General features: G+C 40.4%; 4 gene segments (V, D, J or C); 2 read left to right on the top strand and 2 right to left on the bottom strand.

The window, feature by feature from the left end:
- Positions 1-907: 907 nt before the first annotated feature.
- LOC113042025 (Ig kappa chain V region K29-213-like) lies at positions 908-2,217 on the bottom strand. The segment is given in 2 exon segments: positions 908-1,962; positions 2,067-2,217. Coding segments are annotated over 2 exon segments (387 nt in total).
- Positions 2,218-17,430: 15,213 nt separating this feature from the next.
- Positions 17,431-18,815, top strand: LOC113041822 (Ig lambda chain C region-like). The segment is given in 3 exon segments: positions 17,431-17,439; positions 17,529-17,580; positions 18,397-18,815. Coding segments are annotated over 3 exon segments (378 nt in total).
- A 3,201-nt stretch (positions 18,816-22,016) lies between these two features.
- LOC113041821 (Ig kappa chain V-III region PC 2485/PC 4039-like) lies at positions 22,017-22,508 on the bottom strand. The segment is given in 2 exon segments: positions 22,017-22,336; positions 22,431-22,508. Coding segments are annotated over 2 exon segments (375 nt in total).
- Positions 22,509-22,989: 481 nt separating this feature from the next.
- On the top strand, positions 22,990-24,709 carry LOC113041820 (Ig lambda chain C region-like). The segment is given in 3 exon segments: positions 22,990-22,998; positions 23,088-23,139; positions 24,302-24,709. Coding segments are annotated over 3 exon segments (378 nt in total).
- Positions 24,710-26,709: the final 2,000 nt, after the last annotated feature.

Genomic DNA, 26,709 nt, shown 5'->3' with positions numbered 1-26,709 from the left:
GAATTATTGAAGAACTAAAAGGTGATTATTAATTAACACTTAACTCACTACTGTTAACTACCAAGGAAGATGTGTTAATTAATCAGTATGTAATATAATTGTATGATTATGTTAAGTAACAGTTAGCTAATCAATAACTAATATATTCTGTCATACCTCCTGAAGAACTACTATTAATTATCTACTAGTTAGGGTTCAAGAAAAATAACTATGAAGTAACTACTAATGAACAGTTTTACACAATTACATTGAATTGTGACCCTTTCATACAAATGTTATTAGTAGTAGTAGTAGTAGTATGAAAATGCAATATTAATAAATGCAATACATTTTATAGAGGTTTTGCCTGTGTAGTGAATTGTTGTGTGAGTGTGTTTTGTTAGAAATCAGCTTCCAATAGGAACACCACCACGACTCCAGTGCCTTGCGATAACTTACCTTAGTTTTTATATTTTATATACAGTACTCTATGTGTGCTTCCTCTGACACCACATTACCATTAATTTAATTTCTGTATGTAAGGCAAAGCCTGAGGAAAACTTATAATACAGGTATCCAATTTGTAATTAATAAAGAATTATAAAATAATTCTGCAGGACTTTTATTTTTGAACCTGAAACATAAGGCCTATTCTAAAGTGAAAATATTGGGAACCCATTAGTAATTAATAAAGAATTCTCAGATAATTCCTGAAGAATTACTTAGAACCTGAAACAGTATTATAAAGTGAAAACATAGGCAACCCATTATTAATAAAGAATTATCAGATAATTTTGCAGGACTTACTTAGAACCTGAAACAGAATTCTAAAGTGAACCTATTAGTAAATAATAATAAACTACATCATTTTTACAAAAAAAAAAAAAAAAAAAAAAACTATAAAAGTAATCATAAACTTTGTAAAATACTGTCATCTGTTTATTTCAGACGAGAACATTTCTTAATACAGCATATTTTATTCCATTTTAACATGTATACTGCCCACATTTAAACTAATTTAACAAACATTTTATAATCAAAAGTTAAACATTTAGAAGCAAACAAAATGCATATTTCATTTCCATTACAGGCGAATGAGTGGACTGTAATAAAGATGTTACTGTAGTAGTAATTGGTACTTGTCCTTTTACTCAAGGAATTTTGAAAATGAATAGGCCTACTTATAATTTTTATAATATTGTATTGGGGTATCTGTACTTTTACTCAAGTACTTGATTAGTGACTATTTGTGTATAACTGTTCAGTAGTAATTATTTTGATAGTTATATTTCTTGAACCTTAACTAGTAGATAATTAATAGTAGTTATGCAGTAAGTAAGAAACAGTAGTCTAAAGTGTTACCAACTTCACTCAATGGAGCATGAAAACACCTGCAGATTCATGATAAAAGAACATGCAGCCAAATAATGAACCTCACAGATATACATCTTTAGTGTAGGATCAATTTAATAAGATTAAGATTTAATAAGATAAAGTAGTTAGTAAGTGGAGAACTCAATGTACACTTTGTTTAATTTAATATCCATGAAAATCTTCTCTGTAAGAGTGAGTGATAGTGTTTGATCAGCTGCAGCATCAGTTCAGTCACTGTGACTCTGACTGACACAGGTTTTTGTACCAGCCTTTATCACTGTGTGAACAGCCTAGTGCTACCCGGCCAGTGGAAACTCTGACAGTAATAATGTCCAGCATCTTCAGTCTGGACTCCACTGATGGTCAGAGTGAAATCACTGTTAGATCCACTGCCACTGAATCTAGATGGAGTTCCTGACTGGAGGGTGTTTGCTAAATAAATCAGGAGTTTAGGAGCTTCTCCAGGTTTCTGTAAGTACCAGGATAGAGGCTGATTACCCCAACCCTGGTAAACTTCAGGACTGGTTTTACAGGACATAGTAACTGTGTCTCCTGGTTGAACAGGTTTCTCTGCAGGCGTCTGAGTGACTGTCACTCCAGATACTGATTCTACATTTAAAAAAATTAATAAACATTCATAATTTAATATCAGTTGGAGGACAATATTTCCAGCACAGATGAGCCGTTAGAAAAGAGCATGTCTATCTCCTCACCTGTGAAACAGCAGCTAGTGAAGATCCAGATGAAGATGGTGATGAAGCTCATGGTTGCTGTTGGTTCAGATTCTCAGAGTTCAGACTCACAGAGATATAAAACCTGCTGAAGCTTGTGCTGCGATGCAAATCATCTCGATGTAAATCTGTGTACGAGATACAGATGATGACGCACATAATACATAACAGTGTTTAGGATATTTTCATGTTATGAGTCAAAAACACTTATTCACATCTGAAGCTACAAACTTTCTGATGGTTCAAATGATAAGAAGAAACTAGTTTGTCACTGACGGCAAAGGTCATTCCAGAGGTCACAGGTCAACAACACAAAACTGCATGATCATTTAGAAACTCAACATGTTTTGTATCTAATGAAAATGTGATAAATGCATTTTTTTTATATATGTTTAAAATGAATTACAAGTTTTCATGCATCAAGAGACATTCAGAAATGACGAGAAGAGCTGCTGTTGAGTCTGATATCAGTGTGTGAGTCTCTTCTCTCTTTCTCTGCTGGAGTTTGTGTTTATTTGAGTGTGACGGAGGTTTTTGTACGACGCTTTCACTAGAATGAAGCACTGTGGTACACTTTTGGTGGAGGAACTAAACTGACCATCGGTAAGTCTCTTCAATTCTGTCATTAAAATATATGATATTTGATTCATTCATTTCAATTCATTTTTAGATTATTTCTGCAAAAACATTTTAAAATTAGTCCTTTTATTATAAAAAATATATTTTTGTAAAGTTTCTTTAATAATTGCAATATTTAATTTATTTCATCATTTACTTAAGTTGTATATTTCGTATGGTTTTTAAATCTCATTTATCATTTTACATGAATAATTTAACTCATTATCAGTACAAAAATATTGTATCCTTAGATGACATGATATATAGTCAGTTAATTCTTGATATATATAATTTTGACTACAATTAATGGTAAATATAACAATTAGGATGTTTTTAGATGCATGACAAAGTCTGATAATACTAAATGTAATTGTGTAGACGTCGTCACCAGACAAAGAGAAATGTAGTTAATGAACATGTTCAGAATCAAGTTTGCATCTGCTGCTGATCATTTAAAAACAACAACATCATAACATACATTTACAATTACACTGAAAATTACAATTTATTGTTAGTGTCATATAAGAATAATATTTTTAAAGTACAAATAATATTGCAATTATTTAAATTTGTTTTCCATACCTTTTGACAAAATCACAATATACTAATTATTTTTCATGTGGGCAGTGTTTTTATTAGATTGAGATTAAAAGTTAAAAGTTCACATGTTCTGTAACTTACTAGTTCTGAAATAAATCTTATTAGTGTATTTTTTGCATTTATTTTAAATTATTTTTAAATGTTATTTTTTATTTATATGATTAATTACATGCATTTACATGTATTGATAGCAGTACTCTAGAATCTATTTAATTATTTCTTGATATGATTTTGTTTAAAATCTTGGCACATTTAACAATAAAGTGTTTGTCATCAGACAACAAGGAACTTGAAGAGCATTTAGAAAATTAATCATTTTAAACTATTTAAACTCTCAAGTTTGCTGATATTCATGATTGTGAGTCTGAATAGCGTGAATATTTCAAAAGTACCATTAATAATGAAATGATGATTTTTTTTTTCTAAGTCATATAGAGACATCATAATATAAACATACATTTTCTTGAATAATGTTTTTTTTCAAAATTCTGAAGATAGTTTCATATGTATCTTATAAAATTAAACTCCACTGATCAGTTTTTCATTTCTTCTGCTTGTGTGTGTGTGTGTGTGTGTGTGTGTGTGTGTGTGTGTGTCTCTGTGCGTGCGTGTGTGTGTGTGTGTGTGTTGCAGCTGGTCCCGCAGTGAAGCCCTCCGTGTCTCTGCTGCCTCCCTCTTCTCTGCAGATCTCTGGAGACTCAGCCGCACTGCTCTGTCTGCTCAGCTCTTACTCTCCACAGGGGGCGCAGGTGAGCTGGACGCTGGACGGGTCAGAGGTCACCGAGGGGGTTCAGACCAGCGCAGAGAGCGAGCGGGACGGACGCTACAGCCGCAGCAGCGTCCTGAGCCTCAGCAAAGCACGCTGGGAAGCCGGCGAGCGCTTCGTCTGCAGAGTAACACATGACGGAGCTGATCACGAGACCTCGTTCCTCAAGAGCTCCGAGTGCTGATGTTTCTCCAGTGAAGAGCAGCAGGATTCACAGCAGTCTCCTGATTTACAGCTCAATACTCAAGCAGTCTTTCAATGTGCTGCCATTGCTGTTCATTCAATAAAGCTTCTGAACGCCTTCCATTTGTGTTCGACTGCATCATTGATCAGTGTGTCCTTCCTTCACTAAAGTTTCAGCTGCTGTTGATGGATTGTAATAGTTGAGAACAGCTGTGTTTAGCAGTAAATGTGAACTGAAGCTCTTGGGGTTTGAACATGGTCTCTGGAGACGGAGATGCTCTATTCTGAGACCATCAGAATCACTAAAGCTGTCAATGCAAATCTGATTTCAGCTCAAACTCACAGTTTCACTGTTTGATCGGTTCAACGCTCTGAACTGAAACACTTTCACTTCTGCTCATGCACTGATGAGACATGAATAATAAATTCATCATCAGCTTGAGATGAAAGAGCTACTTGAGGAACTGTTAAAAATATCTTTATGTTGCTACACAATGACTTATTAAATTAGATTTACTCTATATCAACTTACACCCTGTTTTCTCTGATTCTGAACGTAGTTGAGTCAAACCCGTCTGTCCCAGGACAGATCTGAGTCTAATAGAGCTGATGTGAGTCCTAACTCAGTTGTGAGCTCATGTGTAGTTCTGTGTTTGGTCTCTGTGTGTCAGTAGTGAGTGATAGTGTTTGATCAGCTGCAGCATCAGTTCAGTCACTGTGACTCTGACTGACACAGGTTTTTGTACCACTCACAATCACTGTGTGAACACATAACCACCACTGACGCTGTGTATATTCTGACAGTAATAATGTCCAGCATCTTCAGTCTGGACTCCACTGATGGTCAGAGTGAAATCTCTTTCAGATGATCTACTGCCACTGAATCTAGATGGAGTTCCTGACTGGAGGCTGCTTGTATAATAAATCAGGAGTTTCGGAGCTTCTCCAGGTTTCTGTAAGTACCAGCTGGCAGCAGGATTTCCATTAGCAGTATGCCAGGAATTGTGGCTAAATGTACAGTTAACAGTGACTGTTTGTCCAGTTTGAGCGAGCAGCACTGAGGGAGTTTGAGTCACTGTCACCTGCCCAATAGATTCTGTCAAATGAGAAAGATCAGAAATCACCAACATATATCTTCACAACACACATAAAAATAACAAGTATAAAAATAACATTTATGTAATGTATTTAGTGACACAAACCTCTACATAATACAGTCAGAGTCCAGATCAATATGGTGATGAAAGTCATTTTTGTTGGTTGTAGGTTCAGTTCTAGTGAGAAACAGTTGTTGATCATGTTTGATGTTTGTCAGAGTTATAAACACATGCAGAGCACTGAAGTGTGTGTCGCTCATGTAAAACACACTCTCTATGCAAACTATTTTAATGTGCTGTTTCTTTGAGATTTAGGAAACATTCAAAAGTTCACATTAATATAATTCTTATTGATAAAAAGTAATAATACACAAGCAAGAGCTCTGTTTCATCTGAATATCAGCATGATTGCGAGTGTGATACGGCTTTTGTGCAACAGTTCAATAAACAAGAAGTTCATATTGAGTGATTCATCTCTATGTAAATCTGTGTACATGTTTCAGAAGATGATGCACATAAAACATATCAGGATCTTTGACTCGTGTCTGAAGCTTCAGATGAAGTCGCTGACTGGAGGCTACTGTGACGGTTGGGTTATGGGAAAAACACAAGGAGAAGGTAGGATCCAATTGCAGGTGAGGTTTATTGCACAAACAGGTTAAATACAAAATAAAACTGTCTAGAGAGACAAACCAAACAAAAAGGGAACCGGATGAAACGGATAAGAATGCGGATGAACAAGAAGGTAACGAGAAGACTCACAAGACAAGCACAACTCACACATAGGGTAAGGACTCCATAAAGACGACAGAGAAAGACAGCTCTATATAGGGAGACTAATGACTAAGGATAGTCAACACCTGTGCGATTTAATTGGAGTGCAATTACTGTGACGACATGACCAGACAAGCGGAATTAAAGTGCCTATGGTGAAGTGCCTAAGGAGAAGTGCGCTCACTAGGGGACACCCAGGAAACAGAGACTGATAGCGTGACATTACCCCCTCCCCTACGGAGCAGCTACCAGATGCTCCACCTGAAACCCCGGAAAACCCAACAGAAAAAGAGGTAGGAGGGAGGTGAAGCGGAGGCGGACTAGGGGGAGGGACGGAGGGTCAGAAAACCGAGACAAACAACCAGGTGAAAAGGAGAGACAAAGACAGGACAACCAGGTAAAATGGAAGAAAAGAGACGGAACAACCCGACGTGATGGAAAGGCAGAGACAGGAAGGTGTAACACAAAACAAGGAGTTTGGTGGTGGAGGGTGGTGGACCGGCGGAAGGAAAGAGGGGAGGGACGGAGGGCCAGGTCCAACGGAGGAAAATAGAAAAAACAAAAAACAAATGAAAACAAAAACATAGGTAAATGGAGGACATTAGGTGATGCCCACCCGGGCGGAACAGAGGGCCCTCACACCCATGTGGTCAAAGCAGAAGCCCCCCCAGGGCGGAGCGGAAGGCCACCACCTCCACGTGGTCGCAGCCGAAGTCCCCCAGGGCGGAGCGGATGACCACCACGTCCTCTTGGTCACCGCCGGAGTCCCCCCGGGCGGAGCGGATGACCACCACGTCCTCATGGTCACCGTCGGAGTCTCCCAGGGCGGAGCGGATGACCACCACGTCCTCATGATCACCGTCGGAGTCCCCCAGGGCGAAGCGGTCTCGGGCACTGCATCGGGAACGGCCTCCGGCACCGCATCGGGAACGGTTTCGGGCCCCGCCTCGGTCTCCGGAACCGCAACGGACACCGCCTCGGCTTCGGGCCCCGCCTCGGCCTCTGGAACAGCATCGGGCACCGCCTCGGCATCGGCCTCTGGAACAGCCTCGGGCACCGCCTCGGGAACAGCATCGGCCTCGGGAACAGCATCGGCCTCCGCCTCGGCCTCTGGAACAGCATCGGGCTCCGCCTCGGCATCGGGCACCGCATCGGCCTCTGGAACAGCATCGGGCACCGCCTCGGCATCGGGCACCGCCTCGGGAACTGCATCGGGCACCGCCTCGGGAACTGCATCGGGCACCGCCTCGGGAACTGCATCAGGCACCGCCTCGGGCACCGCCTCGGCATCGGGAACAGCCTCGGGCACCGCCTCGGGAACAGCATTGGCATCGGCCTCTGGAACAGCATCGGGCACCGCCTCGGGAACAGCATCGGCCTCGGGAACAGCATCGGCCTCCGCCTCGGCCTCTGGAACAGCATCGGGCTCCGCCTCGGCATCGGGCACCGCATCGGCCTCTGGAACAGCATCGGGCACCGCCTCGGCCACCACTTCGGTCTCGGCCTCTGGAACAGCATCGGGCACCGCCTCGGTCTCGGCCTCTGGAACAGCATCGGGCACCGCCTCGGCATCGGCCTCTGGAACAGCCTCGGGCACCGCCTCGGGAACAGCATCGGCCTCGGGAACAGCATCGGCCTCGGGAACAGCATCGGGCTCCGCCTCGGCATCAGGCACCGCATCGGCCTCGGGAACTGCATCGGGCACCGCCTCGGGAACTGCATCGGGCACCGCCTCGGGAACTGCATCGGGCACCGCCTCGGGAACTGCATCGGGCACCGCCTCGGGAACTGCATCGGGCACCGCCTCGGCATTGGGCACTGCATCGGGCACCGCCTCGGCATTGGGCACCACCTCGGGCACCGCCTCGGCATCGGGAACAGCCTCGGGAACTGCATCGGGAACAGCAACCGCGTCGGCCTCTGGAACAGCATCGGGCACCGCCTCGGCATTGGGCACCACCTCGGGCACCGCCTCGGCATCGGGAACAGCCTCGGGCTCCGCCTCAGGAACAGCCTCGGCATCGGGCACCGCCTCGGCATCGGGCACCGCCTCGGGAACTGCATCGGGCACCGCCTCGGGAACTGCATCGGGCACCGCCTCGGGAACTGCATCGGGCACCGCCTCGGGAACTGCATCGGGCACCGCCTCGGGCACCGCCTCGGCATCGGGAACAGCCTCGGGCACCGCCTCGGGAACTGCATCGGGAACAGCAACCGCGTCGGCCTCTGGAACAGCATCGGGCACCGCCTCGGCATCGGGCACCGCCTCGGCAACAGCATCGGCATCGGCCTCTGGAACAGCATCGGGCACCGCCTCGGCATTGGGCACCGCCTCGGCATTGGGAACAGCCTCGGGCTCCGCCTCGGGAACAGCCTCGGGCACCGCGTCGGCCTCTGGAACAGCATCGGGCACCGCCTCTGCATCGGCCTCTGGAACAGCATCGGGCACCGCCTCGGCATCGGGCACCACCTCGGCATCGGGCACCACCTCAGCATCGGGCACCACCTCGGCATCGGGAACTGCATCGGGAACAGCATCAGCCTCTGGAACAGCATCGGGCACCGCCTCGGCATCGGGCTCCGCCTCGGGAACTGCATCGGGCACCACCTCGGGCACCACCTCGGGCACCACCTCGGGCACCGCCTCGGGCACCGCCTCGGCATCGGGCACCGCCTCGGCATCGGGCACCGCCTCGGCATCGGGCACCGCCTCGGCATCGGGCACCGCCTCGGCCTCTGGAACAGCATCGGGCACCGCCTCTGCATCGGCCTCTGGAACAGCATCGGGCACCGCCTCGGCATCGGGCACCACCTCGGCATCGGGCACCACCTCGGCCGCGGGAACTGCATCGGGCTCCGCCTCGGGAACTGCATCGGGCACCGCATCGGGAACAGCCTCGGCCTCTGGGACTTTCTCCAGGCCTTGAGGGACGGTCGACGCCTGTCTCCTCCTCCTCCGTCCTCCACGATGGCGAGTCGGCGACACCTTGTCTTGTGACTCAGGCGTTGAGTCGTCCATCTTAAGCTGTGGCTCTGGGCTGGCGACCATCCTGTGCTGTGGTGCTAGGCTGGTAGCCATCTTGTGCTGTGGCGCTGGGCAGGTGGCAGTCTTGTCTGGAAACTCAGGTGTGGTTGTTGCATCCCACTGAGCACGATGGTGCAGGTATTTGGTAAACCCCCAAAAGTCCAGGATCTCTAACCCCTTCATCTCCCATTGAGGTAAAGGATCATCCAGGCAATTATTAAACAAATCTTTTAGTGCTGCATCATTGTAACCTAACCCGACTGCCAAAGTCCAAAACACTTGCGCCAGGCCACCCACCTCGCTTCCCTTTTGATGAAGGGTGGTTAAGTTCCGGAATCTCCCCCTCCGTTCCTCCATGGTGGCTGGGGAACAGATTCGAAATCTCACACCGCTGGATCTAGGCATGATGGAGTCCTTCTGTGACGGTTGGGTTATGGGAAAAACACAAGGAGAAGGTAGGATCCAATTGCAGGTGAGGTTTATTGCACAAACAGGTTAAATACAAAATAAAACTGTCTAGAGAGACAAACCAAACAAAAAGGGAACCGGATGAAACGGATAAGAATGCGGATGAACAAGAAGGTAACGAGAAGACTCACAAGACAAGCACAACTCACACATAGGGTAAGGACTCCATAAAGACGACAGAGAAAGACAGCTCTATATAGGGAGACTAATGACTAAGGATAGTCAACACCTGTGCGATTTAATTGGAGTGCAATTACTGTGACGACATGACCAGACAAGCGGAATTAAAGTGCCTATGGTGAAGTGCCTAAGGAGAAGTGCGCTCACTAGGGGACACCCAGGAAACAGAGACTGATAGCGTGACAGCTACTTGCAAAACAACATTTTAGTTTAGGAGATTCTCCAGGTTTCTGTAAGTACCTGCTGGTAAACTGAAAGTGAAGTGATCTGTTGCAAAGTATAGTGTCCAGAATTTGTGCTCTGCATTTAACCCATCCAAGTGCACACACACACACACACACACACCGTGAACACACACCCAGAGCAGTGGGCAGCCAGTAATTGGGGGTTGCTCAAGGGTCTCACCTCAATCATGGTATTGAAGGTGGAGAGAGCGCTGGTTATTCACTCCCCCACCAACAATCCCTAACCCTAACCTGAGACTAAAATACGAACTTTGGGTTGCAAGACCAACTCTCTATCCATTAGGCCACGTCTGCCCTGTGAGCTATCACTGACACCTGGAGCATCCACCTAGATGATGACCAGCTTATTGATGGAGATGAGACAGAGTGATGAAGCCAGTCAGTAGATATAGGGATGATTAGGAAGCCATGATGGTCAGAGGCATTTAGGCAAATTTGGCCAGGATGACGGGGTTACACCCCTACTCTTTCTGAAACACTTCCTGGGATTTTTAATGACCCACTATAGTGTCATTTTTTATGACATGACCCACACAGACTGCAGGGTGAACTCAACCCTGTTTAGCTTCAGTGGGCGACCGGTCTTGGGCTACAGGGTGAAATGGCTGCTGGCATATTTATATAATTAATTATATTGCATATTAATTAAAGGAGACATATTATGCCTTTTTACAATATTTAATATAAGTAACTTTCAGCTCAAAATACTGAACAAAACACTCAGTTTTTTGGGCCTGTCTCTTTAAATGCAAATGAGCTGCAGCTCCCAGCCCCCTTTTCCAGAATAGAGCTGTGTCATCATAGCTCAGACCTGCTAAAAATCACTTGTTTTGGTTCTGATTATCATGTTTTTTGGGCTGAAATCAGAGAGTTTTAAACAATATTAGTTTAAATTTCTGATGTACGGTTTTATGAGCGAACATATCAGAAACACACAGACAGAAAGCGGCTGTCACAGCACGTGAGTACTAAACTAAGTTCTCTTTCACACAAAAGTTTACATTAACAACACATGAATTACAAAAACTTTTGGTTCCCAGACAGCAAGCAGTGTTGGCCCAGACCGGTAGGTGTTGGGTTAGGTGTGAGGGAGGCATTAGGATTTGCCAATCAGGTAGTGATTTTAATGAGGGGGATAATAATTTGGCAGGGAGTCGAACATGGGCACAACACTGGATCTGGCCTTCACGATGTTGCTGTCTGGTTTATGTCTGTGAAGTTAAACAGCTGGTAAATATATCAAAATGCAAATGACAAAACAAAATGACAGAGCCATGGGTGTAAACGAACAGGTTAAGGGGCAGTAATATTATAATGAAATCCCTGTGCCACGTAACCAAGGGAGTGAAATCAGATGCACTAATTTTCTCAGACGCTTGCAGAAACAAAGTCACTGGGTTAATCTTTTTCACGTTTCCTTGATTGGTAGATGCACCGGGGACCTGATTGTAGCACTTAAAACCTGGAAAGGTCAGTTTTTTATGATATCTCACCTTTATACAAAAAGTAACTATTGTTTAATTTATTACTGATTAACTACTGATTACTTACTCATTCATTTAGACTCAATATTGACAGTAGTTTTGGCTCAGCCAGCTGACATAGTTCAAAATGAACAGCTTGAATCATTTGATTGAATCATTTGCACTGAACGAGTCACTTCATGAATGAACTGAATGAACTGGAACATCTCATGATCGTCGATGAATTGCTCACTGAACCAATCAGAACAAATCTTTTTGGTGAAAGGATCTGATAAAGATTTGAATCACTAAGTTGAATAAAAATCTCCAGTAGAGAGTTGAGGACTCGCAGGTGATTCAATCCAATTTCTGTTTACTACAACAAACAGACAAATGGAGCTACTGTATGAGATGTAGAGTGGAAGTCAAGATTTCTATAGACAAATTCTGTAGTTCCTCACACATGGATTCAGAAGACATTTTGTTGCGATTTTATACTGCAAAAGAGTTTGATGGAGGTCTTTTTGTGACAAATACACTCCTTCAGGGTTCGAATAAGTTTTGGAATGTTTGTTTGTTTTATATGGGCCTGTATGACATCATAAAGGGCAGAATTGCTTTTATGGGCAGTTCTCCCAGAAAAGAGCGCACACATCAACCAGAGCGAGATCAAGAGCACGCTCATCAATGTGCTTCATTTAGGTTACAGAAGTTGTTTGACCCCCAAAGCCTGTTTGGTTAGTCTAGTGTGATCGCTCTGTTTAACCGTCCCTGGCTTGCTTGGAAGATGTGGGCCAGAGCACGGTTCAGTTCGGCTCAGGTGCGGTACACATGTAGTGTGAGCGCTAAATGTACACAAGCGCTGAACTGGAAATGTGCAGCACACACATCACAACAGATTGACTCTGACCCAGTCCCAAATGCCACACTTCATGTGCACTTGCGGATTTACAATGGCCACCGTATGTGCGTGTCCATGAAGTCCATAAGTCTGTAGAGTGTCCCATTCATCATTTTAGCTTCTAGAAGGGTGCTTGCGAGTGAACTCTTTGCTATGCACACTTCTCTCGACCCCGCACTGAGACGAGCTCCGTGGCAGACTTCTACCCGACAGTCAAAATTGCATTACGTCCCGGCAGTGTGGACTCAGAGGAAGACTTGCGAGTGTCTAGGGTGTGATTTGGGACAGGGCTGCTGTCTACACTGGATGGGACAATGCTACTGTTGCAAATGATTTGATCTTTGTGTCAGTACGTCATAAATAGAACGAGGCAGTAGTTTACTGTCTGGGGTTTGTCGTGCTGCTCTGCATCCGGTATAGACATGGTGTGAGCGGCAAAAGCAATAGATCTGTTAATCAATAGGCTATATTGTGAGAGGGCCGTGTGTCACCGTGTCACAAATGACTCAAAATAATAATCCACAAAGTTAACAGGTGGTGGTTGAGGAGAGACCCCCTAACAGACCCTAATAGAGCTGATGTGAGTCCTAACTCAGTTCTGAGTTCATGTGTAGTTCTGTGTTTGGTCTCTGTGTGTCAGTAGTGAGTGATAGTGTTTGATCAGCTGCAGCATCAGTTCAGTCACTGTGACTCTGACTGACACAGGTTTTTGTACCACTCACAATCACTGTGTGAACGTTGGACCGCTGTGTGCACTGTGACAGTAATAATGTCCAGCATCTTCAGTCTGGACTCCACTGATGGTCAGAGTGAAATCTGTTCCAGATCCTCTGCCGCTGAATCTAGATGGAGTTCCTGACTGGCGAACATCTGCATCAAAAATCAGGAGTTTAGGAGCTTCTCTAGATTTGTGTAAGTACCAGGCTAAATAGTATTTCCCATTCCAAATGTACACATTTCTACTGGTTCTACAGTTGATCTTCACTGTTTCTCCTGGTTGAGCTGCTGTCGTTGAGGGACTCTGAGTGACGCTGATCTGTCCTCTACACTCTGAAACACACAACAAGAAGAAAATCAACTCAAAACTTTGACAATATACTTGAAGAAATGAATTGATATCAAACTTGTGCTCCACAAACCTTGAGCAAACGCTGTGAGAGTCCAGATGAAGATGATGATGAAGGTCATGTTGATGAAGATTGTTGTGTGTGTCAGTGATGAAGTGTTAAACTCACAGCACTATAAACACTCTCAGAGCACTGAAGCATCTGATCAATATGCAAACACACTCACATCATTTACCTGCAGACAGCAGATTCATCATTTACTGTTTATTATCTTTACTAATACATTGTTTTTCCATTTTAAGTTTCAATCAGTTTTTCACACTGAGATCATTTAATAACTGTGTTACAGATTTGATGTCATCCATGATAGGTCTAGTATGATACTGTATAACAGGTCAAAGGTCATTCAAGGGAGTCACCTTCTAAATCTTGGTCATCACAAAGCTTTAAATAACAGGTGTTTTGTAAATATGATGATTTTTGGGACTGATGATGAAACAAATGATTTGATTTTAGCCTTAATGTAATAACAAGGATTTATTATTAAAGATGAACATTTTGTGCTGTTTTTTATAATAATTGATGAGTGCTGTTGAGAAGAGCTGCTGTTGAGTCTGATATCAGTGTGTGAGTCTCTTCTCTCTTTCTCTGCTGGAGTTTGTGTTTATTTGAGTGTGACGGAGGTTTTTGTACGACGCTTTCACTAGAATGAAGCACTGTGGTACACTTTTGGTGGAGGAACTGAACTGGTGATCAAAAGTAAGTCTTCTTAAATTATCTCATATAAATATATAATGTGTGTGTGTTTCAAAAGGAGGTTTAAATTTATTTAAGAACATTTGGCAACAATATTTATAACTTTATTTTGTAAACTTTCAACTATTTTATTGATTGATTGCACCTATGAATGTATTTAATTATTACATTTTCTCTGCTATATTATGTACAAGTCATATTTGGTGATATTCAATATTTTTCCATTTCAAGCCATAGTTTATATTTGTACTTAATATTTTACATTAGTAATTTCACATTTTTGTATGCTAACAGTTTGATATATTTTAAATAATGGCATTTTTTTTATGAATTCTCAGTTATTTCTTAAAATATTGTAATTTGTGCATGACACAAATGCTGGATGATATAGACAGAATATATTTATTTTTATGAGTCAAAAAGAAATTTAGCTGATAAGCATGTTAAAATGCATTAGTTAAACTATACATTTACTTATAATTATCTTAATGAGAAAATGTCCCGAATGTTGATTATTTTCAAAATAGTTCAATTTGTTTCCTAAATCTTAAAACAGTACCACAAATAAATTATCAATTTGCACTTGGTCAGAGATGTTTTATAAAATCTTTTTTAAAAATGACTTAATTCAGTAAAAAAATAGCATAAATTTGACAGTATATCATGTTTATATAGTATAGTATAGTATAGTTATGTATATTTATATAGTATGTTGTGCTTGATATTATTTATTGACTATAAATTATAGTAAATAAAAAATAGCAGCTGTGATTGTCAGATTTATTCTTTCATTTTCAAAAACTGCATTCAATATTTTACTGTAAAATAACATTAAATGTCCTGTTTGATTTACTACAGTTTTTAACTGTATATAGTGAAATATAGAACTGTATAGAACTTACTGTTAACCAATTAACAGTTTTTCCAGTCTTTTGCCATTAAAATTATGACTGTTTTTGTAGTGTACATTTCTTAACAGTACATTTAATTGTTAATAGCTGATGGAGAATATTTTGAAACTTCATTCATATATTTGTGTTTTATGAAGGACAGCAGTGATGTGGAGTTACAGTAAAGATGAACTGATTGTGATTTTGTCTGCATTATCTCGTCTGCTCCAGTGAAGATTGTAGCTGCAGATGTGAAGAAGTGTGTGTGTGTGTGTGTGTGTTGCAGCTGGTCCCGCAGTGAAGCCCTCCGTGTCTCTGCTGCCTCCCTCTTCTCTGCAGATCTCTGGAGACTCAGCCGCACTGCTCTGTCTGCTCAGCTCTTACTCTCCACAGGGGGCGCAGGTGAGCTGGACGCTGGACGGGTCAGAGGTCACCGAGGGGGTTCAGACCAGCGCAGAGAGCGAGCGGGACGGACGCTACAGCCGCAGCAGCGTCCTGAGCCTCAGCAAAGCACGCTGGGAAGCCGGCGAGCGCTTCGTCTGCAGAGTAACACATGACGGAGCTGATCACGAGACCTCGTTCCTCAAGAGCTCCGAGTGCTGATGTTTCTCCAGTGAAGAGCAGCAGGATTCACAGCAGTCTCCTGATTTACAGCTCAATACTCAAGCAGTCTTTCAATGTGCTGCCATTGCTGTTCATTCAATAAAGCTTCTGAACGCCTTCCATTTGTGTTCGACTGCATCATTGATCAGTGTGTCCTTCCTTCACTAAAGTTTCAGCTGCTGTTGATGGATTGTAATAGTTGAGAACAGCTGTGTTTAGCAGTAAATGTGAACTGAAGCTCTTGGGGTTTGAACATGGTCTCTGGAGACGGAGCTGCTCTATTCTGAGACCATCAGAATCACTAAAGCTGTCAATGCAAATCTGATTTCAGCTCAAACTCACAGTTTCACTGTTTGATCGGTTCAACGCTCTGAACTGAAACACTTTCACTTCTGCTCATGCACTGATGAGACACTTATGAAGTTTGAGTGATAGTATCATGAGGCAGTTTATCAGTATGATTGTAAGTATAACCTAAAAACATAAAAAAAAAAAAACCTGTAACAGAGAAACATTTGTGTGTTTTTGGATTGATTTGATATCAATTCATCACAAAATCAGAGCATAACTGAGTCAAACCCGTCTGTCCCAGGACAGATCTGAGTCTAATAGAGCTGATGTGAGTCCTAACTCAGTTGTGAGCTCATGTGTAGTTCTGTGTTTGGTCTCTGTGTGTCAGTAGTGAGTGATAGTGTTTGATCAGCTGCAGCATCAGTTCAGTCACTGTGACTCTGACTGACACAGGTTTTTGTAACACTCACAATCACTGTGTGAACACATAACCACTGTGATAACTCTGACAGTAATAATGTCCAGCATCTTCAGTCTGGACTCCACTGATGCTCAGAGTGAAATCAGTCCCAGATCCACTGCCACTGAATCTAGATGGAGTTCCTGACTGGAGATGGTATACATAATAAATCAGGAGTTTAGGAGCTTCTCCAGGTTTCTGTAAGTACCAGAACACACAGGGGTTTGGGCTGCAGGGTGTAGGAGTACTGAGTTTACAGCTCATCACAACATTTTCTCCTGGTGTGACAGGTTTCAGTGAAGGAGTCTGAGTCACTGTAATTTGAGCTTTACACACTGAAACACACACATTTATTAGTCCATAAAAATATATTATTTGACATATATTATACAATTATTTAAATAATATTATTTGAAATATACTCTATTCACCTTGTAGCATAAAGCAGTATGAAAGAGTCCAGATGAAGATGATGAAGGTCATGTTGATGAAGATTGTTGTGTGTGTCAGTGATGAAGTGTTAAACTCACAGCACTATAAACACTCTCAGAGCACTGAAGCATCTGATCAATATGCAAACACACTCACATCATTTACCTGCAGACAGTCGCTCAGTCTCAGTCAAAGGCCTGAAATACAAACCAATTCCTGGAGTGAGAACATCTAGTAAAAAATCAGTTGATCTTCTATTAGCCAAACTATAAAAACTGTATCATTCACTTTAATTCTGAAAACATCTTCAAGACCAACTTTAGTACATTAACCTTACTCTTGTGATGTCAAATCCGTGGATGTTGTGCAGGTTTTTACAGACATGAGGATCATCACACGTGTCTCTGTCAATCACTGAATCAACTGAGTTTGATTGTGAGTCACGTCACACTTGATATAAAAGTGAATTTCTTTCAATAATTGAGGTTGATGTTTTAGTAATAAGACAGATGAAGTAAATGCAGGTGATGTGTGCTGTGAGTGTGTGTTTGTCGGAGACTCAGTTGATGTGTGTTTGTTCAGTTAGTGAAGCGTTCAGGAGGTTTTTGTTCAGCTGCTCTATTAGTTTGTATCACTGTGGTGGACTTTCGGCAGCGGCACCAAACTGGATGTTGGCAGTAAGTCAATCATCATTTCATATTATTAATACAACAACTGACTGACAAACACTTTGTTACGCTATAGAAATAATGCATGCTTGTTTATGTATTTTTATATTTAAATATTTTTATTTTTAGTTCACACTGAATGTTTAACAGTTAACATTGTAAAGATGGTTTTGATTGTTTTCATCCAGTGAACTATAATCATTTCTGTTATTTCAACTTAATATAATGACTTTTCAGAGCTTCAGCTCTTTTTTCTTCATTGATAATTAAATTCTAAATGTTAAAAAGGTGCACTGAAATAAAATTTACATTAGTTTGTCATTATGACATCATTTTCATTTTACCTGACAATTTCTGACAGTAATTAAACTTATATTTTCAGATAAGTGTGTTGATTTTTAAGTAAAGCCTGCAGATATTTTAAATCTGGAAATAATTTTTGCTTTATTGTATTTTTAATATTTGTTTGATTAAGAATTTACAGTAGACATACCAGATAAAAGGTTTATTACTTTTTTTAAACAAAATTTTGTACCCAATTTTCTCATGCTGCCATCAAAAATGTATAATTTTAATCAAAGTGACCCTCATTGAAGTTGTGTCTCTGTGAAGAAATGTGTCTTCAAATCAATATTTTTCATCAAACTTTCATTGCTTTGCTGATCACAAGTTTTGTAAAAATGTATTCAGTTGACTGGCAGTTAAATGTTGCTAAAATGAGTAATAAAACTATCACTGTATTAATTGTTAATATATATTTCATGAATCTGAAAGGATAGAAATTCTTTGTGTTGTTGACTGAGGTGAGTGTTGTGTGTTTGTCAGGCGTCACTCGTCCTAAAGTGAGCGTCCTGCCGCCCTCCAGTGCAGAGATCTCCTCAAAGAAGACAGCGACACTGGTGTGTGTGGCCAGCAAGGGCTTCCCGTCAGACTGGAGCCTGAGCTGGAAGGTGGACGGGAGCAGCAGGTCTCAGGAGAGCAGCGCTGGGCTCCTGGAGAAGGACGGTCTGTACAGCTGGAGCAGCAGCCTGACTCTCTCTGAGCAGGAGTGGATGGAGAGCGTCTCAGTGAGCTGTGAGGCCACACGGAGCGGTCAGCCTGCGCTCACTGGACACGTGACGAGACAGCAGTGTTCAGAGTAGATCTGCTGCTCTTCTCACTCATGTCTCACATGGAGACTAACAGCACATGAGCGACTCCTTCATTCTCCACATCCAGCTTCAGTCGCTCGCATCTGCATCTGCTCTGCTTTGTGTGCTTCATACAAGAACATATGTGTTTGCTTTATCATTCAGTTATGATTCTATTACAATGTGCTCAATGAAAATAAAATACAATTGTGACTTTATGCCTTTGTGTTCTTTTTGTTTTTCATTTTTGTTTTGGGTGTTTCTTTGGTTTAGGGCTTTATCTCACATATAAAAAAAATGGAAACTTAACTCAATGAAGCATGAAAAAACACCTGCAGATAGACGATGAAACAACATGAACTTCACAAATATTAGACACATTTAATAAGATTAAGTGAGTTAGATTAACATTTAGCAAGTGCAAAAACTGATATATATATATGTTTGTTTGTTTTTTTTTTGTTTTTTTTTTGTTTTTTTTAATCCGTGAAAATTCAAACTTCAAACTCACAGTTTCTCTGTTTGATCAGTTAAACGCTCTGAACTGGATCATTTTCACTTCTGCTCATGCACTGATGAGACAGTTTTAGAGTTTGAGAGATAGTTTTATAAGATTTACACAACTTATGAATTAACTGTTTAGGGAAAGATCAGATGGAAGATAATAAATAAACTATTCAGGAGCTGCATCTTTATGTCCTGCTGATTATTTTTATATAATTAGAAAGAAGAAAGAAATGATGCATCATAAAAATACGCCATGGATTGAAAAATTAGTGAGTGGAAAGTAGTATAGATATACCATAAAATATATATATATATTTAAATTATCAAAATACATTTAATAATCTTAAAAAGAATGATGGAGCTCAACATTGTGTTTCTTCTCTGTAGAGTGAGTGATAGTGTTTGATCAGCTGCAGCATCAGTTCAGTCACTGTGACTCTGACTGACACAGGTTTTTGTACCACTCACAATCACTGTGTGAACACTGGACCACTGTGTCGACTCATACAGTAATAATGTCCAGCATCTTCAGTCTGGACTCCACTGATGCTCAGAGTGAAATCAGTTCCACCTCGTGCTCCCTTCCCACTGAATCGACTGAAACTGTTACCATAGCGATCGTTTACTCCAGTAATCATGAGTTTAGGAGTTTCTCCAGTCTTCTGCTGATACCAGTATAAGCCCCATCCATATATTCCAGGATCAGTTTTACACTCTATAGTGACGTCTTGTCCTTCAGAAACAGTCAGAACTTCAGGCTGAGTCACAGTGATTCCTCTGGATGCTGCTGACAACAACATTATAAGTGTTTCATCAAATTAAATCAACATTAAAGAGTCAAAAATGATTATCTTTCTCTTCTGTTACCTGGAAGAAAAGCTGCCAGAATCCAGATGAAGCTGCTGAAGAGATTCATTGTGTTTGCTGGTTGTGTACCGTGGTAAACAGCAGTGTGTTATAAAGTGTTTGAGTCTGAACGCTATAAACACTCGGAGCGATGAAGCTTGTGCTGATGCAAAGTGACTCTCGCTGTGGAAAAACCCTCCTTCAGTGAGTCGAGCTGACTAAATATTCATTTCTTCATAAGACTCTTATCATCGACACATTATACAGAGAAACACAAACACACAAAAGCTCATGAGAATCACTGTTTTTATGATGTTGAGTTTGTTTAACACTCATTAGTTTTATAAGCTGTAAAACTGTTAATCAACATTTCAAATCTGAAGATTCAGTAACCGTGCAGTGGTTTGACATGTTGATAGCATGATCTGCTCGTTTAAATGTATTTGGTGAAATTTAACACTCAGAAATTAAAATTCCCACATGGAGATGAAAACATGACATGTTTTACTTTTTACTAATGATTCTTGAGAAAGTGTCATTATTCTTTCTCAATTTGTCACTGGATCAGAGAAATCACTTTCACGCAAGGATTTTTGATGATGCTGCTGGTTTTTGGTGGTGGACATTACTACATTTAATTGTATCTATGTACACTACCGGTCAAAAGTTTGGGATTCAGGGACACTTTTTTACTGTATATACCGGACTATAAGTCGCACCTAAGTATAAGTCGCATTTAATTAGAAACAAGAACCAAGAGAAGCATAGAGAAGCACTGAGCAGCATAGAGCGCCCTCTCGCGGCTGGAGACTGTAATGTTTTCTCTTGGTTCATTTCTTTTGGTTTACCGTATTTTCCGGACTATAAGTCGCACTTTTTTTCATAGTTTGGCTGGTCCTGCGACTTATAGTCAGGTGCGACTTATTTATCAAAATTAATTTGACATGAACCAAGAGAAATTAACTAAGAGAAATGAACCAATAGAAAACATTACCGTCTCCAGCCGCGAGAGGGCGCTCTATGCTGCTCAGTTCTCCTGTAGTCTACACTGAAGACATAGAGCGCCCTCTCGCGGCTGGAGAAGAAAAAAACACATTAATCTTGCAAAATGTTATTACAAAATAAAATAATGTTTTTTACTTCAATATACTTTAAAATATAATTTATTTCTGTGAAACATTAAATTTCCATCAGCCATTACTCCAGTATAAAGTGTCTCATGATCCTTCAGAAATCATTCTAATATGCTGATTTATTATTAGAATTATCAATGTTGGCAACAGTTGTGCAGCCAAATATTTTTTGGAAACTGCGATACTTTTTTCAGGAATCTTTGATGAATAAAAAGTAAAAATAAATAAATAAATAAAAACAGAACAGAATTTATTCAAAATATAAATATTTTCTGACATTATAAATATTTGCTATCACTTCTTAACAATTTACCACATCCTTGCTGAATAAATGTTTTAATTTCTTTCAAAAAAGAAAGAATAAAATTGTACTGACCCCAAACTTTTGAACAGAATAGTGTATATTGTTAGAAAAGTTTTCTATTTTGAATAAATTTGGCTCTTTTTAACTGTTTACTCATCAAAGAATCCTGAAAAAAGTATCACAGGTTTCAAAAGATATTAAGCAGCACAACAGTTTCCAGCACTGATAATAAATCAGCATATAATAATAATTTCTGAAGGATCATGTGACACTGAAGACTGGAGTAATGATGCTAAACATTCAGCTTTGCATCACAGGAATAAAATAGATTGTAATGTATATTAAAATTATATATATATATAATCCAATTTTTTTTTTTTCTTTATGCTGGACTCAGTTGTGAGCTCATGTGTAGTTCTGTGTTTGGTCTCTGTGTGTCAGTAGTGAGTGATAGTGTTTGATCAGCTGCAGCATCAGTTCAGTCACTGTGACTCTGACTGACACAGGTTTTTGTATCACTCACAATCACTGTGTGAACACATAACCACTGTGATAACTCTGACAGTAATAATGTCCAGCATCTTCAGTCTGGACTCCACTGATGCTCAGAGTGAAATCACTGTTAGATCCACTGCCACTGAATCTAGATGGAGTTCCTGACTGGAGGCTGCTTGTATAATAAATCAGGAGTTTAGGAGCTTCTCCAGGTTTCTGTAAGTACCAGAACACACAGGGGTTTGGGCTGCAGGGTGCAGGAGTACTGAGTTTACAGCTCATCACAACATTTTCTCCTGGTGTGACAGGTTTCACTGGAGTCTGAGTGACTGTGATCTGAGCTTTACACCCTGAAACACAAACATTTATTAGTCCATAATTATATTTTTATAAAAATAACTTTTTGACATTTAATGTTGTTTATTTGAAATATCCACTATTCACCTTGTAGTATAAAGCAGTATGTGAGAGTCCAGATGAAGATGATGATGAAGGTCATGTTGATGAAGATTGTTGTGTGTGTCAGTGATGAAGTGTTAAACTCACAGCACTATAAACACTCTCAGAGCACTGAAGCATCTGATCAATATGCAAACACACTCACATCATTTACCTGGACACAGTCGCTCATTAACAGACACAAATCCTTTTCATAATATCATATCTTCTAATAGCAAATCTGATATAAATTGTATCAGACCATTCACTACTGAATAAATCGATTAGACTGACTATATGGTCCTGACTCTCTCCTGAGACTGTGAGAATATTTTTGACTGTAGTTTGATAGAAACATGATTAATGTTAATTCATTAATTTGATGTCAAATCCGTGGATGTTGTGCAGGTTTTTACAGACATGAGGATCATCACACGTGTCTCTGTCAATCACTGAATCAACTGAGTTTGATTGTGAGTCACGTCACACTTGATATAAAAGTGAATTTCTTTCAATAATTGAGGTTGATGTTTTAGTAATAAGACAGATGAAGTAAATGCAGGTGATGTGTGCTGTGAGTGTGTGTTTGTTGGAGACTCAGTTGATGTGTGTTTGTTCAGTTAGTGAAGCGTTCAGGAGGTTTTTGTTCAGCTGCTCTATTAGTTTGTATCACTGTGGTGGACTTTCGGCAGCGGCACCAAACTGGATGTTGGCAGTAAGTCAATCATCATTTCATTATTAATACAACAACTGACTGACAAACACTTTGTTACACTATAGAAAGTATAACATTTTTTGTTTATATATATCTCTTAATTTTATTTTTTTGTTCACATTGAATGTTTGGCAATCAACCTCAACATAAATTCTCAGATCAGAGTGTTGATTTTTAAGTAAAATCTGCAGATATTTCAAAACTGTGAACAATAGTTGCTTAATTGTATCTTTTAAATATTTGATAAGTTAATAATTTTTAGTAGACATGTGATACAAAAGTTATATTTTCTGTACTTTAAAAAAACATTTGTACCCAATCTTCTCATGCTGTCATCAAAAACTGTAATGAACTCCTGCAGTTATTATATTTACTTAAATATTTCAGCAAAAATTATGTTTTTTTTAATAATTTCTTAGTCAATACTTGTTCAAACAATCACTTTAGCTAACTTTTTACTATCTTCTGCTTATTTTGAGAAATAAAAGTATTCATTTTTGTTCAATAAATATACTATCATTAAAATGTAACATTTTAAAATACAGAAACAACATAATATAATATATGATATTTATCATCTGAATCTAACCATGTCATGTCAACAAATGGAAAAGTCAGCCTTCTATTAATTATCATGTTAATTATTGTGTCTTTAGCCCCAACAGCAGGGGATCTTTAGACCCAAAATACTATACTTTTACATATACTTTTATTATTTAAAAAATGTTGCTTTAATTATCTCAAACAAAACTTTATCTAAAAATAGTCAAGAAGACCTTCGTCATATATGATTCATGTGCTACTTGAAGTACAACTTTTGAAAAAAAGCGATTGTGTCAAGGATCAGCCAAATATACATGTGCATCTTAACCCTCTCAGGCTCATATTAAGTTTTAGTAACAAGTTTTTAGTACTCCAGATACATAAAATATGTGGTTTAGAGTGGTTTAGAGGAAAATAATATCAAAGACAGATTTTACCCCACTATCCCGTATTTCACCAAACTTTCATTGCTGTTAACTTGCTTTATAAAAATTCATTCCAGTAACTTAAAATGGTCAGGAAAAGCAATCATTTTATTTCTCTTTCATATATTTTTTTAAACTTTTTGAAAGGATGGAAAAGCTGTTGTTGACTGAGGTGAGTGTTGTGTGTTTGTCAGGCGTCACTCGTCCTAAAGTGAGCGTCCTGCCGCCCTCCAGTGCAGAGATCTCCTCAAAGAAGACAGCGACACTGGTGTGTGTGGCCAGCAAGGGCTTCCCGTCAGACTGGAGCCTGAGCTGGAAGGTGGACGGGAGCAGCAGGTCTCAGGAGAGCAGCGCTGGGCTCCTGGAGAAGGACGGTCTGTACAGCTGGAGCAGCAGCCTGACTCTCTCTGAGCAGGAGTGGATGGAGAGCGTCTCAGTGAGCTGTGAGGCCACACGGAGCGGTCAGCCTGCGCTCACTGGACACGTGACGAGACAGCAGTGTTCAGAGTAGATCTGCTGCTCTTCTCACTCATGTCTCACATGGAGACTAACAGCACATGAGCGACTCCTTCATTCTCCAGATCCAGCTTCAGTCGCTCGCATCTGCATCTGCTCTGCTTTGTGTGCTTCATACAAGAACATATGTGTGTGCTTTATCATTCAGTTATGATGCTATTACAATTGACTCAAAAAAATAAAATACAATTGTAACTTTAAGTCTTTGTGTTCTTTTTTGTTATTTTTGTTTTGGGTGTTTCTTTGGATCAGAGCTTTAACTCACATTTAAAAATTATTTTTTGAAAAACTCAATAGACCATGAAAAGACACCTGCAAATACTTGATGAAACAACATGAACTTCACAAATATTAGACACATTTAGTAAGATTAAGCGAGTTAGATTAACATTTAGCAAGTGTAAAACTGAATAAATGCTTTAGATATAAATATATTTTTTATATCCATGAAAATGAAAAGCTCAGAAACACAGTTTCTCTGTTTGATCAGTTAAACGCTCTGAACTGGATCATTTTCACTTCTGCTCATGGACTGATGAGACAGTTTTAGAGTTTGAGAGATAGTTTTATAAGATTTACACAACTTATGAATTAACTGTTTAGGGATGGAGACTTTTGACTAGAAGATGATGAATATAGTATTCAGCAGAAACATATTTATGTCCTGCTGATTCTTTTTTGGAATATTAATCTATAATAAAATACATCATGATTGAAAACTTACATCAATGGAAATACTTCATTGAAAAATTAGTGAGTGGAAAGTATTAGAGAGAAACCATTAAATATATTTTACTAAATTAATTTAATAATCCTAAAAAAAAAAATAATGATGGACCTCAACAAAATGAATATCAAGATCATATGTGTGTTTCTTCACTGTTGAGTGTGTGTTATAAAGTGTGTGAGTCTGAACACTCGGAGCGCTGAAGCTTGTGCTGATGCAGAGTGACTCTCTCTCTGTGATGAAAACCCCTCCTTCAGTCGGTCCATTTCTTCATACGACTCTCATCATCAACACATTATACAGAGAAAAACACAAATGCACAAAGTCTCACTGAGCATCTGAGAATCACTGGATTGCAGTTTTTTTTTTCTGTGTGTTTAACATTTATTATGAGTTTTTTATCAGACTGTTGTTATGTTCCCCTCAGTGTCTAGGGGTCAGAAGGGGAAGTAACAAAAATAAGAAAAAATCTCCCTTGCTATACAAAATACAGTAGAAAACAGAAAAAGGCACTCTCCTCCTACAGCATCCCTCGTAACACACAGACTATTATTTAAAATCACTTGAGACAAAAGAGCCACAATAGCTTTTGCTCAATCACAACCTGGAACAACATCCATTAACAGTCCATGAAGAAACTAAATTAGCCACTGCTAAACACAACTCTTATTCCTGCATGAAAAGCTAGCACAACAGTCTGAAGCAGAGGAGAAGTGTGTCTCCAGGCAGAGTATGAACTGCCCCAATATGCTCTTGGTCTTCAGGCACACTCTCACAAATGAGCTACAGGGGGTTATTATTTGCCCCGAGGAGAAGCAGAGTAAGAGAAAAGGAAAAGGAGAAAGTTTCCCTGTCGAAACTTGTACATCGAAATTTGTTTTTAGAGCATTTTAAATCACTATCACAATTTCAGACTCTTCCACCAAAAGTTCTGAAGCAGGGCAACGGTAGCGCGTCTGACTCCAGGTCACAAGGTTGTGTGCCCAAATCACATTGGGGTCAAAACTTTCATCTTTACTCTCTAAGCTCATTAAGTCCTACAGTTATTAGCATATTATATTCTGAGTATGATTATAAAACACATGTCGGCAGTAGGCCTAGATAATCATAAGAACAATAATTACACTATTCTATAAAAATACTGTAACATTCTCAGACAAGGGCGAGGCATTTTAATGAACAAGGGGTGTTTATTTGGGCTGTTGTCGGCCACAACCCACGCCGTACACACACCGACTTACAAGAGAACCGCACTTGAACCAGCGAGGCACTCTTCTCCCCCTCCTTTTTCTTCGTTTTCCCCTTACACACACACAGGGACGAAGCCTCTTTTCAGATCCAACTCAAACATCCAATAAC

This window comes from Carassius auratus, chromosome 24, assembly GCF_003368295.1.
Source record: "Carassius auratus strain Wakin chromosome 24, ASM336829v1, whole genome shotgun sequence".
NCBI classification, from domain to species: Eukaryota; Metazoa; Chordata; class Actinopteri; order Cypriniformes; family Cyprinidae; genus Carassius; species Carassius auratus.
This window is presented reverse-complemented; position numbering and strand designations above follow the sequence as displayed.